This window comes from Alnus glutinosa, chromosome 10 (assembly GCF_958979055.1).
Source record: "Alnus glutinosa chromosome 10, dhAlnGlut1.1, whole genome shotgun sequence".
NCBI classification, from domain to species: Eukaryota; Viridiplantae; Streptophyta; class Magnoliopsida; order Fagales; family Betulaceae; genus Alnus; species Alnus glutinosa.
In genome coordinates, this window is record NC_084895.1 from 4,318,266 (window position 1) to 4,335,976 (window position 17,711).

Here is a 17,711-nt window from a genome sequence, read left to right on the forward strand (position 1 = left end):
TCCTTTGTACACAGAGTATACAACAAAACCAAGAGAACCAAAGCTCTAACTGCTACTACAATCTAGAAAGCAAATCAGATCTACCAAATTCCCTGAGGGAAAGTAACTGTAACTGATACAATAGATGTACATACAATTGTGAGAAGACAATATAAAGTCAATTTGCACTTTCCCCTTTCTCTCTTCTTCTATTATCTCCTTGCTATCTCTATATTTGTTTAAGAACATGGAGATCAATTTGAGTATCTTTCTGAATGCATACACTACTTTGTACGAAACTATTTAAATTATTTTGCTGATTATTTGCTATATGGATCTTGATCTTTTCACAGGCTGAACTGCAGATGCAAGATGTTAAAAACGTGTTAGTGCATAATTTATCGGTATGTTTTACTATGCCTATGTAATAACTTATCTTTAACTTCTACATGCAGAAATTCTGCAGCAGAACATTATTAGTCAAAGAACACTTGCAACAGATAGTTTATTATTGTGAAAATTTAGTCTAGGGCAGTTTAACTTGTCCATTGATTGGTTCTTTTTAATTAAAATCATAGTTCAGAAGTGCTACTACAATGTCATAGATACACAGCATGTTATCTGACTTGTGTATTAAGCCTCAGCTCTAGGAGCTTTATTAAAATTTTCCAGTTTTTTAAAAAGATGTTAATATTTTACAAATGTATCATGTACTCAACTCGGATAAATTTGATACTGGTCATCTTTAGTGCACCTAGCTGGGCACTATCTTGTTAGGCTATCCGTCATTTTGAGCAATCATCTGAAAATAGTTTCCACTATTTGGTAGGAAAAAAAAAAAAATTCTTCAGAAACTCGTCTAAATGCGTATCAGACATGGAGACTAAGCTGGTGCCTGACAAGTATTGGATTAGATTCCTTATCGACTAGTGATAACATCAAAGTGTTAGAGTTAGATCAAGGTTCTTCATCTATAGATAAACTCTAGACTAGTTGAGTTGTGATAAACTAGGTCTCTATAGTTATGAGATAAGTTAGATAGTTTCTGATATTAGTTAAATTCATGTCAATCACATCTAGTGATTATCTAGGTGATTCGGTTCTCTCTATATATAATCACACTGCCATACATTAATGTAGGCAGATTAGCTAATATGCTATAGTCCTATATGATATCAGAGCCATTTCAAGACCAAGTTCTTTGGCTATTCCAACTTCTAAAACTGATTCTACTCACACTTCCCCTCCTGTTTCAACCCCCCCTCCTATCTCCATCACTGTTGCTTCTCCTACAACATCAATACCTATTCAGAATGTGCATCATCACATCTCTGAAAAACTCACCCAAGAAAATTATATCCTTTTGCAATTTCTTATGGTTCCTTTCTTAGAGGGCCAAAACTTGTTCGGCTATGTTAATGGAACCAATCCACAGCCTCCCAAACTCATTCCCGACTGCACCTCTGGTCTTCTCATTACCAATCCAGATCATTTACCCTGGTATCATCAAGATCGAATGATCTTCAGTGCCATTATCCCCACCTTGTCCGTGGAAACCTTACCTCATGTTATCGGCCTCTCTACATCCCGTGAAGTCTGGGTTACCTTGGAAACTCTTTTCACTGCTCAATCTCAATCTTGTATTCTCCAACTCAAGCAGCAGCTCTCGAACCTGAAGAAAGGTGCCAACCCGTCTTTGCTTATTTCCAGAAAGCACAAGGGTTTGCTAATCTCTTGGCTGCCATTGGCAAGCCCATTGACAACTCAAAATTAATCTCCCACATTCTTTCTAGCATGGGTGCCGACTATGATCCTCTTGTTACCTCTGTCACTACAAGGCAAGATTCTATCCCTCTCACTGATCTTTATGGCTACATGTTGTCCTATGAGCTGCGTCTTGGAAACCATAAATTAGCACTTGAACTGAACATCTCTACTGCCAACACTGCTCAATGTCAAAGCCCTTCCTATTCGAGGGACAATCGTGGCCCCAACTTGGGATATCGCAACACCAACTTCTTTTGTGGCAGGGGGAGTGGCCGTGGTCGAGGGCCACCTCAGCAATACTCCTTTTTTGGTCCTGACCCATGCCAACGTCCCATCTGTCAGGTATGTCACAAGCAAGGCCACACGGCTGCCACCTGCTGGTTCCTGTTTGAGCAAGGATCTCAGGCCGAAAATTCTCCAATGAATGCCAACTTGGTTTTTGTCCCTTCTGCATCAGATTCCCAATGGTATCATGACACTGGCTCCAATGTTCATCTCACTAATGAGGTCTCCAACCTCAACATGCATGCTGAGGACTACACTTGCACTGACCAAATCGGAGTAGGCAATGGGCAAGGTTTGCATATCTTAAATTCTGGTCGTGGACTCTTACCTACTCCCTCACGTAACTTTCATTTGTTTTCTCTCTTTCATGTTCCTCATACATAAAAACCTTATCTCTGTTAATCAATTCACACGTGATAACCATGTCTTTGTTGAATTTCATCATACTTTTTTCTATGTTAAGGATTGAACTCGTCAGCTGCTCCTCCAAGGCCCGAGTAAGCTTGGCCTCTATCCATGGCCATCCTCTTCTGCTTCCTCTTCTAGGTCTCTTGTTGCCTTCATTGGTGAGAAGGTCTCCTTGGATCAGTGGCATCTCAGGCTTGGCCATCCTGCATCTCCTATTGTCAACCAAGTTCATTCCAGAAAGCTGCTCGTGTTTCCTTCAAAGTCTTTCTCCGTTTGTTCTCCATGTCAACAAGGCAAGAGTCATCGTTTTCATTTTAGTTAATCTCCTTCTATCTCAAATAGTCCTCTCCAATTGTTGTTTCTTGATGTATGGGGCCTTGCCTCTATAAACTCTTTAAACAACAACCGATTTTATTTAAGTGTGGTTGATGATTTTAGCAAGTATACTTGGCTCTTTCCTCTTGCAACTAAATTGGAAGTGTATGCTCCTTTTCTTCATTTCGAACAACTTGTTGAAACATTTTTTAATACTAAAATCATATCTGTCCAAAGTGATAATGGTGGTGAATTTCGACCACTTCAAACTGCAGTCAATTCCATGGGAGTTTCTTATCGACTAAGCTGTCCCCACACCCATCATCAAATGGGAACTGTCGAAAGAAAACATTGCCACATAGTTGAAACTGGCTTATCCCTTCTTGCTACTGCCAGTGTTCCATTTACCTTTTGGGACTCGGCTTTTGAAACAGCAGCATACCTCATCAATCGACTCCCTTCTAAAGTAACAAAGAAAAAGTCTCCATATGAGTGTCTCTCTCACATCACTCTAGATTACAAATTGTTGAAAATCTTTGGTTGTGAATGCTGTCCATTTCTCCAACCAATAACTCCTCAAAACTTTCCTTCCGCTCCACTTCTTGCGTGTTCATTGGATATAGCAAAAACCATCTTAGCTATAAATGCCTCCATATTCACTCCGGTAGAGTTTACTTTGCAAGACATGTTGTCTTCAATGAAAATAACTTTTCATTCTCAACTTCAACTCCAAACAGAATCTCCTCTTCTCCTAAAACCCCTTCATCTATATCTATTGCTTTTGTTCACTCATTAACTCCTCAATCTTCTGATTCTTGTCATGATACACCCAATATTACTCTTCCAAATCCATCAACTTCTGCATCATCTCCCACAGCAGCAGTCACTACCTCCCCAACCCTTCAACATATAATTTCTTTTGAATCTCCCCCTAATTCCGAGTCAGCTCCTTCACCTGAACCCATGTCAGTCCTTCCAGCCCGAGTCCATGGCATGACCACACGGTCTCAGAATATGATTGTCAAACCTTACAAATTCACTGGTGGCAGGGTGAAGTATCCACCTCCTCAAGCTCTCACAGCTTCCATAACAACACATGAAGATGAACCTACTTGTTTTTCTCAAGCCAGCAAACAACCTAACTGGCGTGCAACAATGAATGCCAAATTTGATGCTCTTCTAAAAAATGGAACATGGTCTCTTGTCCCATTCTCCCCATACATGAATATCATTGGTTCTAAATGGGTTTTCAGGATTAAAATGAAAGCTAATGGGGACATTGAACGGTACAAGGCTCGTCTACTAACCAGCAACCTAGGATTGACTTTTGTGAAACATATAGTCCAGTAGTTAAACCTATCACCAGTCATACTATGCTTTCCATTGCTGTTTCTGCAGGTTGGGACATTCGGCAAGTGGATTTCAACAATGCATTTCTCCATGGTCTTCTTCAAGAAATGGTATATATGGCCCAACCTCCTGGATTTCAGCATCCTCAACATCCAGCAGCTGTTTGCAAGCTACGCAAAGCCATGTATGGCTTAAAACAGGCCCCACGCGCATGGTTTTCGTGCCTAAGTGCTTGATTACTTGATCTGAAATTCACCGGTTCCAAGTTAGATTCGTCCTTGTTTATTTACAAAGTTCAAGGCATCACCATCTTTGTGCTCATATACATTGATGACATCATAATCACAAGTTCACATCCAACAGCTATCTCTCAACTCATCAATGATCTTCACTCCTCCTTTGCACTCAAGGACCTCGACCATCTCAATTTTTCCCTTGGTGTTGAAGCTACATGGCATCATGATGGTCTTCATCTTTCACAACAAAGATACATTTATGATCTCCTCACAAAGACCAATATGTTGCTTGCAAAGCCTATCTCTACTCCTATGTCGGCTTCCACCACTCTTAGTCGTTTTGAAGGTTCAAACATCACAAACCCGACTCTATACCAAAGCACAATGGGATCCCTTCAATATCTATCAATCACTCGCCCTGATATTGCCTTCGTAGTCAATAAGGTCTCACAATTTATGCAAGATCCTAGGGACTCTAACTGGTTTGCAGTAAAGTGCATCCTGCGTTACTTGAAGTCCACAATTTCTCATACTTTCTACATCTACAAGAACTCTTCCAAGCAACTCACTGCTTACTCAGATTCAGATTGGGCTAGCTGTCCGGATGACAGGCGCTCCACCTCTGGTTATTGTGTTCTTCTTGGTAAAAGCATTCTATCATGGAGCTCCAAGAAACAACCAACGGTTTCACGCTCCAGCACTGAATCTAAGTACAAAGCAATTGCCAATGCAGCCGCTGAATTAACATGGATTCAAACTCGACTCCGTGAACTCGGTGTCACATCTCCAAAACAACCAGTCTTGTATTGTGACAACATTGGCGCCACATACCTCACTTCAAATCCTATCTATCATGCTTGCACAAAGCATATAGAGATTGATTATCATTTTGTCAGAGACATGGTTGCCAAAAAGTCTCTAGAAGTCTGTTTTATCTCTGGGAAAGATCAGTTGGCCGACATTCTTACAAAGCCTGTTAGTGCTGCCAGGTTCATCATGCTTCAATCCAACCTCAACGTGCAGCTCCCACGTCGAGTTTGAGGGGGTGTATTGGATTAGATTCCTTATCGACTAGTGATAACACCAAAGTGTTAGAGTTAGATCAAGGTTCTTCCTCTATAGATAAACTCTAGACTAGTTGAGTTGTGATAAACTAGGTCTCTATAGTTATGAGATAAGTTAGATAGTTTATGATATAAGTTAAATTCATGTAAATCACATCTAGTGATTATCTAGGTGATTCGGTTCTCTATATATATAATCACACTGCCATACATTTATGTAGGCAGATTAACTAATATGCTATAATACTATAACAAGTAACGTCAGATATTGAGTATGATACCAATTAAGTAAATTGATCTCATACATTATCAAATTATTGTCAACAAATAAATTAATGATTCTAGATTATGTTACATAAGGACATATTCTCAACTCTATCAAATTGCTGAATAATAATATACTGCATGCAAGTCACTACCATGCAGTTAAGTTTTCTGCAAAGACCTCATGTTACCACACTACTATGGTATTGTAAGATTATCCTTGTTAAAAGTTGCACTCGTTGGGTTATGAGGAATGGCAGAAGGAACCATAAAAGGAATAAAGGCACCATTCCTTACCCTCCATAAACACCATAAAAGGCACGTAGGCACCATCTTCCACACAGTAGCACTCCGCGGACTGCTAGAGGTCCACCAACAAGCATATAGATCGGCTACACGTCTAGGCATAACCTAAGACTAGGAGAGGACTTTGGAGGAAATTAAAGCCTTATTCTTCTAACTTTGTATATGTCGACAGCTGCTTATGTGTCTCTTTTGATGATTAGTTATAGTGATTTCCTTTTTTTTTGGCTACTTCTAGTTAGGTGTTTCCTTTTTATACTTCATGTGTACTTAGATATTACGCTTTCAATGATATTTGTTGATTACTTATCAAAAAGAAAGTTGCACTTGTTAGGCTAGAAGTTGACTTCTCATACCCATAAACACTCTCAGAATTGACTGTTGGCTTCATTTTTGGGTATGTTACACCCGCCTAGAGAATTTTTTTATTCATTTATATCCTTTGCATATGCTTTGATTCATGGGTATATGTAATTGCCTTTCTTTCCCCCATTTTACTCTTCCTTAAATATCTTCATGATTTATAGAGTGTTACTGATAAACTTGCCAGCTTTTGGTTCCATGGTTCCAAGGCAATGTCATCCAAGGTCCCTGGCCTGGACACATGTCTATTTACTGTTTCTCGGTCCTTATTTCTTTTCTTTGGGTGCTGCAGCCAGGAATGGTCACAACTGATCTTCTTATGTCTGGTGCAAACACAAAGCAGGTTTGAATGGGCATATATATATATATCTTTGTCTCTGGTCTTCTGTCTTTTGGTCCCCAAATTTATTCATTTCCTTTATTGCAGGCCAAGTTTTTCATTAATATTTTGGCAGAACCAGCTGAAGTGGTAAGCTTGATCTATGTATCTCTGTTATGATATATTGGTTATCGATGTGTTTTATGGTCATTAACAAGCCATTGCTCATTAATGGTCAATAAATTTATGTGATTGACAAAATATATCTTTCAATTACAGTCAAATTGACGGTATGGGTATAGAATTGGAGAAGTCAATCAGATCCTCTGTGATTATGGTCTATGCTTAAGTGAGTTTGTAGACTACATGCCATGCACATTTATTTATTCACATGAGGCATGCTTACATTCAAAGAAGAAAGCATTTAACTTTGAAGAACACACTTCCAAAGCATTCACTTAGGGACAGATGTAGAAATTTAGTCTAGTGGGGGAAGGGCTGGACTGTGAAGGGCCCCAGTAGATTCATCCCAGCATTCACTTAAACACATATATGTGAACTTAGGTTGAGAGTTGGGAGGACGCTTGGTGGAGAAGCCTCTGATTACAAAAAAGTGAGCACTGGTTATGAAGAGGTAGAGAAGAAGCTGGAGTTGGGAGGGGATATGCATAGGCACTTTTGATCTGCTACTCAAGGGGCAGTGCGTTACATACGCGTAGAGAAGGCAGCTGATGAAGCACACGCGTGGTGAGCAAGGAGTGGAGGCGGCAGAGAAGAGGGCGAGGATGGCGGTGAGTGTGTGGGCGGAGGCAGGTGGCAGACTGATGCTGTCCAGAGTACACTAAGGACGGTTGAAACTGATTCAGAGCATAGAAAGAAAAAGGTAGAGGAAGTAGATGGAAAGACGCAAACCCAAAGTAGGGCTGTAGAGAATAATTCTCTGTAATAGTTTTGTTTACTCAGAAAAGTCTGTCTTACAATCTTCAGAACCAATTTATTTAACTCGACATCTCATAATAATTATCTCCCAAGTTCCTAGACTCTCTAGAGACAACTAGCATAGTAAATACTGATATTTCCAAGAGCAAGCAATCAAAAAGTCAGATAAGACTTACTGACTCACATAAAGACTCTTGGCTGTCCTAAATTCAGCACAAATGACAAAATAAAATAACTAAATAGCATAGCTGCCCCAAAACTAGATTAATTAATAAGCTGCCAGAACCTTAAGAAATACTAAAAACACCCACAAACATGAAATCAAAGCTTGCTGGCTGCATCAGTCTCCCCCAGTCGAAGAAAACTCGACCTTGAGTTATCATCATCCTTGTTCTCAAAAGGGTCACCCTTGTATGGAATTAGGTGCTTGACAGTGAACACATATGAGGTATTAAGATGACTTGGAAGTTTTAGCTGCCAAGCATTATCATTTACCCTTTTAATAATTTTGCACGGACCAACTTTCCAATCTCTTAGCTTGCTGTAAACACCAATTGGAAACCTTACAAAGATTACCCAAACCTTATCCCCTACTTCAAAGATAACCTTTCTGCGATGTTGATCTGCTGTTGTTTTATACCTCAAATTGCAATCTTCAATTCTTTTCCTAACTTCTTCATGGATGGACTTGATTTAATCAGCCATCTCTTCAACTCTCTTGTTCACTTGGATTTGGAATGAGAGCTAGGTCAGGAACACTGAAATTCCAAATTTTAGATCCCAAGTTGTTAATAACTCAATTTACCACACCAGCTGTTAATCAATTCAATTACCACAGTTATAGTCACCACAATCACAATAAGCAGAAAAATAAATGAACACAGATTTGACGATGAAGTGAAAATCTTTTGAGGAACTCTTCAAAAGTAAAACCATTCCGGGGACCATCCAACCCCAAAGGCATTCACTATAGAATTACTTTGTAACTTTGAAGACTCAATCTTGCAAGCCTGGTAAATGATGCGTTCACCTGCCACCACAATGACTCCAGAACCTCTGACATTCTTATTTATATATCACCTTCACGAACGAACCTCGCCTGCTTCAACTCAACACTCTGGTGGTTGTAAGCTTTTTTGTGGTTTGAATAAGGAGAATTAACTAGGAGAAGGTTTGGATCTATTTTAGCTCAAGAACAAAGAAAAACCTCTCCTTAACAATTGAAATATTGCCTCTAGGTCTATGAAAGTCATGGCATGTGAGGCTTATATAGAGAGGGGAAAGATCATGGTTTTAGGTCAAAGTCAATCTAATTTCAAACTCTCAACAACTGGTCTTGGTTGACTGAGCCACAAGCTCGGTCGATAGAGCCATTAGGGTTTCAAGTATAATATGCAAACTTATCTACCTCGGTCGATCAAGGGATGGACCGACCCTCTCCAGTAGTAATACCTCTACATCACCTCAGTTCATCGAGCATAGGCCAAGGGATCAACGAGCTCTTCCCAACTTCAACTTTCGATGCCTCTTCAACCCTAAACCTAATGCTTACAAGAAAACATGTTTTGACACTAAATTTGCCAACATTAAAAGCCTATCAAATACCATTTAGATTCTGACCACAGACAATCTCAAATGAGCTGCACTTAGTGATTCGAATTTGAGACCGATTGAATGCAAATTTAGCATGTGGTAATGCTAAACCCACTCTTTAGGCTTGTCCCTTGCAAGACAGCGTATTCCCAAATTGAGGTTAATAACTTCAGTTTGCCCATTGGATTGCGGGTGATATGAGCTACTAAAGCATAACTTAATCCCAATCAACCTCCATAAGGTCCTCCAAAAATGGCTCATAAATTTTGGGTTATTGTTTGAGGTGATGGTGCGTGGAATACCATGAAAATGAACCACCTCTTTATAGAAGATACTGGCCACATTAGTTGCATCCCTAGTTTTATGACATCGGATAAAATGGGCCATTTTTAAAAGTCTGTCCACCACAACCAGAATTGAATCAACTCGCCTTTGAGTCTGAGGAAGACCAAGAACAAAATCCATACTCACGTCTTCCCATGCTGAAGTAGGAGTAGGAAGTGGGGTGTATAAGCCAGTATTTATATTTTCCTTTTGATATTTGACACACTAACAAATCTTGTAACATCTCATTTCAGTTTAGGCCACCAATGAGATGAACTTATCAATGCCATAGTTTTACCACGGCCAAAATGCCCTTCTTCATGCAGTTCTTTGACAATCTTCTCACGCAATGAACACTCTGTGATACATAGCTGGTTTTCTTTGAAAAGGAAGCCATTTTGAAGAGTATAATCAGCTTGCTTTCCAACCATGGTTTGTTTCAGAATAGGACCAAAATAAGAGTCTTCCTGGTAAGGTTCTTTAAATGTATCAAATCCCTTGACTTCCACACCCATGGTGGATAAAAGAGAGGCTCTGCGACTCAGCGCATCAGCAACTTTGTTGTGAATTCCAGCCTTATGTTTTAATGTGTAATTGAATTGCTCAAGATAGCTGACCCAGCTGGCATGCTTCCTGTTTAGATTGGACTGCCCTTTAATGTATTTCAAAGCTTCACGATCAGAATAAAGAATGAATTCACGTTGTGCTATGTATGCACTCTAGTAGTGCCATATCGCTCAAACAACCACATAAAAGTTCTATGTCATAAGTACTCCATTGAAGCCGTGCACCTCTAAGTTTTTCACTAAAGAAAGCAATGGGCCTCCCTTCTTAGCTTAATACAGCTCCAATACACACAAGTGAAGTGTCACGATCAACTTGAAATACCTTCCCAAAATCTGGAAAGGCAAGAATAGGTGCTTCACACGTCTTTCTTAATTATCAAAAACTTTCTTCAGCCCCAGGTGTCCAATGAAACTTCTGATTTGTCTTCATACAATCTGTAATAGGAGCTACTAAACTGCTGAAATTGCATATGAACCATCTATAAAATGATGCCAACTCATGGAAGCTCCTTCATGTTGTTAACCCAAGGAACGGTTCAACCCCCAAGAACAAATGCGCAGGCGATGTATATATATATAGAAAAAAAAATTGCAGTACTCAAAAATAAAACATCACAACCAAAATACAAATATTTTTGTTACGAAGTGGAAACTCATTGAACAAATCAGGGAAAAAACCACTCTAAGGCAGTCAAACACTCAGAAAACCACTATCACAAAGAAGATCCAAAATGCAGACATAGATACTTACAATCCCTTTGTAAATTTAAGACTGTATGACAATAAGTTTTCTTGCTTGCCTCCAAGCTAGCCAATCTTCTTCAAGTGCCTTTTCTCTCCGATCCATTGGTAGACTCTTTGGTGAATGAATGTTGTGTATGACACGGTTTGAAGAATGAAATCAAAACATCAAGAGAGGGAAAGCTCAAGGCTTTATACACATTCTCTCTTGGAATCTAGATGTAATGAAGCAAGATACCTCTAGAATCTCTCTCTAGGTCTTATTCAATTTGCTTGCTTAACCCTCAAAGTGAGCAACAAGATCTATTTATATGAGCCCCAAGAATACTCCATTTTGGCCTTCAAATTAGAGCAGCTCTACGGCATCAAGTCAATAAGAAAGGAATCGTGTCAAGACGCGTAGCTAGGTTTCATCGCTAACTCTCTGACATTTAACAGCTTTTTTAGGTAACGTCAAGACAGGCTTTGAACGGGACAAGCCATAAAATTTCTTTGACTTTGCGTCATTTTCACGTCTTGACGGGCTTTGAACGGAGTGAGGCAGTAGCTTCTTTGTGGCTTTGCGCCATATATCCGTCTTGACGGGCTTTGAATGGGAGAAGATAGTGACTTCTTTGCAACCCCACATCACGTTCCCGTCTTGACGGGCTTTGAACGGAAAAAACAAAACGACCCAATCACTTGACATTTTCACACCGAAACCTTAGGTGATGAAAGATATTACATGTAAGATATTGAACACCGAATGAATCCAATTTCTAAAACTTAACAATCTCCCGCTTTTGCCATTCGGTGACAAAACTTACATACATTAGAGACTCAACAAAAGTACAGAGAAAACAACTTATTACAATCCCATCCCAGTCTAACAAACCACTACTATACTAAGATTGATTGTAGAAGTGCAATGTACCCGTTCTCTACAAACATTGAACAAACTCATTAAACGCATGGGGAATAGAAATGATTAATCACATCATTCGCAAGTAGATAAACCATAAGTGAATAACATCTATGCTAACAGGTTAGTGAAGGAACAAACCCCATAACCCCATAATCTCTCCCCCTTTTTGTCACAAGGGCAAAGGGGCATACAAAGAAATATGCCAAGATAGAAACAAATAGACGAGAGCACATCAAACATTCTCCCCATATCAGAAGACATGCAAAGGGAAGGAGAGTCGACAATTGTATCAAAACATCCCATAAAACATGTCAAGAAATACATGAGATATAACAAAAGATACATTATTAACAAAATTGCTCTGTGTCAACTCTCCCTTAATATGAGCAGCCTCTCCCTAGCAGGTGTCCAACACAACTAACCACTTCTTTTTTTTTTGGTCACAAATGACGCAAGAAACTTAGGTGACATCGCTTGCTTCCTCATAAGGTACATCTCAGGGAGGTACAAAACTCACACTATCACAATACATATCATCAAACAGAGGTCACTGAATAAAAAAGATATATAATGAGAACATCTAAACAAAATAAACAAGGTGGAAAGGGTAAAGCCCAAAGGGCTACATTGTTGCTCTTATTGCTTGATGCTTTCACAATACATGAGACTCCTATTTATATGAGGTTTTGGGTAGATAAGTATGGTAATCAAATCAATGTGATTTGACTACCATCAAATCTGATTACAATCAAATCTTATAAAGGAAAGTATCGTAATATAAAATATACAATATCAATATAATATATTTCCTATATTGATAGGAAATATATTCTCTAACATCCCCTCTCAAACTCAAGGTGCAAGGATTCTGGAAGTTTGAGTTTGCAATAAATTCTTCTTCTTCTTTTGGAGATGACAACGATTGACGACAGTCGACGACAATGACTGGAGGAAGTCGGTGGCAGTGGAGATGCGCCTTAAATATCAATAGGCCAACTATGGGCCAAAATCAAATCAATAGGCCAACTATGACTGGAGGAAGTCGGCGACAATGGAGATGCGACTTAAAAATATCAATAGGCCAACTATGAGCCAAAATCAAAGCCAACTATGGGCTAAAATGGGCATGGGTTTTAAACAATACTACAAATGCCAAAAAATATGGGTCAACTATGGGCCAAAATAAGAGCCAACTATGGGCTGAAATGAAAGCCAACTATGGGCTGAAATGAGCTTGGATTTTTAAACAATACCACAAAGGCCAAAAAATGGGTCTGGGTCAATAATTGGACCAACAATGACCAAAATAATGAGCCAACAAATGCCCAAAATAATATGGGCAACTTGGCCTCTTTTGATTTTTTCTTTTTTTTTCTTCTCGGTTTTTTTTTTTTAATCTTTGTTGTCACCCTTACAATCTTTAGGGTTTGATAGGTTCACTTGAAACAAGGAAAAGAATAATTTACACCTAGCCTCCAGAAGAACCTTTTTTTTTTTTTTTTGGTTCACACCTGCATCTATACCAACAAAATCTTGAACCTTGCATCTACACATTGACTACCGAACGCATACAAAACAGGAGAGAAACATGAGTTTGACGGAGGCGATGCGTGCAGTGCAGCAGTGGGTCATCGGCGGAAACTAGAAGGTCGGCGGCAAATGGCTGTTGGCTGACTGTTGTGGCAAGATCTGGCCGGAGAGCTTTATCTTTGTGCGAAGACGGCCATGGTTGCTGTGCTGAGAAGGTAGGCTGAACTGATTCGCTGAAGGGCATGCTTAACAGTGATGAAGAAATTGAGAACCAAATGGCTCTAGGAATTCGTGTGGTAGCTCTTACTCTCGTTGCCAGAATAATGGATTTCCAGGCCTTTGGACTTTGGAGAACTGAAGGTATTGAACACCACATCGTACATCTGCACCGAGAAAAGCTGCTTTTTTTCTTTTTCTTTTTCAGGATCATTGGATCAAAAAACACTGGCGTTAGCCTATGGCTCTGATACCATGAAAGAAAACATAAACAAATGAAAAATAAAGATTGCCGAATAATAAAATAGATAAAGAAATTTTTCGTGGTTCAGTCTATGACTTAGGTCTATAGGGTAAAGCCCAAAGGGCTACATTGTCGCACTTATTGCTTGATGCTTTCACAATACATGAGACTCCTATTTATAGGAGGTTTTGGGTAGATAAGTATGGTAATCAAATCAATGTGATTTGACTACCATCAAGATTACAATCAAATCTTATAAAGGAAAGTATCGTAATATAAAATATACAATAACAATATAATATATTTCCTATATTGATAGGAAATATATTCTCTAACAGAAACTTCTAAAGAAGAAACATAGCACACAACTCCCTCTTAGAAGGAACAGCAGAAGAGGTCCTACTTGACCTCTTAGAAGACTTGAGTAACTTGTGAAAGTTCCTAGTCGGCAGAAACATAACTTTAGAGTCGAAGGATTCAACAACAACCTTCTTATCCTTCTTGGAGGATCTCATTTTTCTTTTTCTTAGGCTGAAACCTTCTACTTTCATAGGTTATTAGAGATCCTACAAGATCATCCACTTTTTGGGAATTCAAATCCTTGCTTTCCTCAATGGCAGTCACTTTAGAATCAAATCGCTTAGGAAGAGATCTCAAGATTGTAGAGATAACCTTGATCTCAGAGATTATTTCACCAAGGCCATAGCTCGAGTTGAAAATGTCACACAACTGAGTATAAAACTCACCAAAGGTTTAATATTCCTGCATTTTGATTTCCTCAAACCTAGATGTCAACAGTTGGAGTTTTGACATCTTCTCACTTTTGGTACCCTCTGTTAAATCATCACTTGTCCTAAAAGCTTAAGCTGATAGGAAGAGGTAAATTTAATTATTTAATCAATACTTTAACACCTCCCCCCCCCCCCTTCACGTGTGGGCTCAGACTTCCTTTTAATAGGTGAGGCTCAACACGTGGAATATTTAATTGAAATGGGGGTAAATAACAGAGTCAAGATTCGAACTCAAGACCTTTGGCTTTGATACCATTTTAAATCACAACTTGTCCTAAAAGCTTAAGCTGATAGGAAAAGGTAAATTTAATCATTTAATCAATACTTTAACACAATATCATTTATTCTCTACTAATAAACTCTAATAGATGAACCCTTATAATAACTCCCATCACTGTTGCTTGTTTATTACTGGCGGGACTCTTCTTCTCATCCATCACTCCCATGTTTGGTAAGTAATAGTCTCCTAGTTCCAAGACTCTAGAGACAACTGGCATAATAAATTCTTCTATTTCCATGAGCAAGCAGTCAAAAATTCAGATGAGACTTATTGACTCACATACAAACTCTTGACTGTCTTAAACTCAGTACAAACTACAAAGTAAAATACTTAACTAAAACTAGATTAATTAATAATCCTCCAGAACTTTAAGCAATATTAAAGACACCCACAAACATGAAATCAAAGCTTGCTGGCTGCATCACAGATGGCAGCAAATCTGGCCTACAAAACATGGAAAAGAAGCTGCTGGTTCTTATTTTTGGTCCCTCTTGAATGGTCCAAAGAAACAAATATTTCTTTTCTTCTCTCTTGATAGAAGATTTATGTAATGGAGCTACTTATTTCCCTTAAACCAGCCCAAAAATTGTGAGCCTATGTTTGCTTTAATGTAAAACTGTTTCTATTTGAATATGAAATTTTCTGTTGCTTAATTTAAATACTGGAAATGATCCTGAAAACTTCCTTTTGTTTGGCACATAGAAAATTAGTACTCATCACCATACCTGAAACAACTCAAAAGTAGAAACTTCTTATCCCTCAGCCAAAAACTCCCAAAAAGCACCGCAATTTGCTCAAGCCCAATTCAAAATATACAATCAATCCAACTTAAATTATCAAATTTAACTGATTCAAAACCAATTACACCAATCAAGTCCAAAAAACAAAAGTGAGTGCAAGGGCTGATGAGTCCCAGTCTAGCCTAGAAGATATTCTGGCTCGACAGGCTGGTCTTGAAGCCGCTCTTTTTCTCTGGTATGGCCTGTACGATAATGCTGGATTCAGAGATAAGTGCATGTACGGAGGAGCATGACATAGGCATTGGACTTATATTGCGGGCCCTAGGCCAGAGAATTTATGCCGTGGGTGGCCATCAATGGTTGGGAGGTGTAATGCTCTTGGAGTTGGGGTGGCCGATAGTTGTATTTGTATTTTTGAATTTTGGGGCCATGGATATGCTGGCCATGGTAGAAGGGCATGAGATAGGATCAGTCAAAAGGGGGAAAGAGAATGAGAGGGGTTTTTTGTGGTAACTTTAAGGGCAGAAATTGATTTCTGCTTTGCAGAAGCATAAGCCATTTTATGCCTATTAAGGTTAGTTTCCTTTCACTCAGAAAACATTTTCTGTTTACTTGTATTTTCTGGTTGCACTAAATATAAAAGATTATGAAAAATATTTTACGCTGAAACAAATGCGGTCTTCAAATTTTAGTCATTTAGATCCTAAACTATAAGATTCTGCATCAACCGGGCTATGCCACATTCTGTTGCTTACTATGGCTGTTTGATTCACCAACCCCACCCCCACTCCCCCTACCAAAAAAAAAAAAAAAAAACCAAATATATATATATATATATATATATATATATATAGAGAGAGAGAGAGAGAGAGAGAGAGAGAGAGAGAGAGGAGTAAACAGTACTTGGCTAGCCTGACGTATGTTAATGTATGTAGATCTATTGATTTTTTGCTTCTTTTCTTTGTATTCCATTTCTTTAACCCTTCTCTGGTGTGGGATTCACAGGTTGCAGAATACCTTGTTCCAAACATCAGATCAGTTCCTGCCAGTGGATCAACGAAGCCCACATATATTCGTTTCCTCACGGGGATAAAAGCCTATTGGCAGATATTCTCAGTTAAGAATCAAAAACATATGCACCAAAATTTTATTCCTTTTCTCTTTTTTCCAATAATATATTCCCAAATTTGTATCATGTAAATATGAAAACTTTGTTTGCTAGTCACCCAATTCTAATCCTCTCTATTTGCCTTGTTATACAGAGATTTGCTTTTAGTGCCAGAAGAAACCGATATTTGCTTGAAGATTGAAAAGACCCAGAGGTGGAATTCGTTTGTTTATTTTTATGTAAATTACGTTATCATTTCCAATTTCTTTGCTATAAAGCTAGGTCCTTTACATAGATCAGTTTGCTTGTTAACCTTTACTGCCTCAAGATACACTTAGGCCTCATTTCTGTTTCAAATTTAGCACCTCAAACCGCCTCTGCTTAAATAGTATACACGTTGAAGTAACATGATGATTAATTACCACGTCCTGATCGAAGAATGAACTTTTCTCCACTATAACCAAAGGTAAATCATACATCAAAGTCCTTAAAGTTGTTTTCATGTTTGTGCATGCATGTGTTCGTGAGTATGTTTAATTATGTTGCTCAAAAGTTGCAGTAAATAGCGGAAAATTATAGGATCATTAATTATATGAGATATGAGCAAACTAATTTCATTGGAAATACTACTATTAATTGTATAATATCTTCAGAATTATTACAATTGTTATATCTATCGATATATCTATGAGCAAATTAATTAAATTAGCTGCTCCAATTCACTGTTAGTGGTGTCGATGGTTCAATGGTTTCAAGAAAATTTTTAAAGTGGTTGGACATGTACTAGGGTGAGAGTCGCCTATTAGTATTAACCGTCTTAGATCCCAGGGGCAGAACTACTCTTTGGCTTGGGGGGGCCTGGCCCCCCCACCAAGCCAAAGAGTTTCCCCCCAAAAAAAAAAAAAAAAATCTGAAAAAAAAAAATAAAATAATAATAATAATAATTTTACCCCTTATTTTTTTTTATTTTCTTAGTTTTGGCCCCTCAAAGTTTTTTTTTCTCAATTTGGCCCCCCCCAATGTTTGAAACCTGGCTCCGCCCCTATTAGATCCTACTGATGTCTTGATATGCTAAGTCAAGC

General features: G+C 38.6%; 1 protein-coding gene across 4 annotated transcripts in view; it reads left to right on the forward strand.

The window, feature by feature from the left end:
• LOC133880230 (chlorophyll(ide) b reductase NOL, chloroplastic) overlaps positions 1–17,131 on the forward strand; it is a 31,519-nt gene extending 14,388 nt beyond the window's left edge. For all 4 annotated transcript variants that reach the window (XM_062319136.1, XM_062319139.1, XM_062319137.1 and 1 more), the window contains 5 exons: positions 333–383; positions 6,627–6,677; positions 6,762–6,803; positions 16,527–16,637; positions 16,784–17,131. In XM_062319136.1, the coding sequence (XP_062175120.1) occupies positions 333–383; positions 6,627–6,677; positions 6,762–6,803; positions 16,527–16,637; positions 16,784–16,831 (303 nt within the window). In that variant the 3' untranslated portion in view covers positions 16,832–17,131. The remainder of the gene's footprint in view (positions 1–332; positions 384–6,626; positions 6,678–6,761; positions 6,804–16,526; positions 16,638–16,783) is intronic.
• The last annotated feature ends 580 nt before the right edge of the window (positions 17,132–17,711 follow it).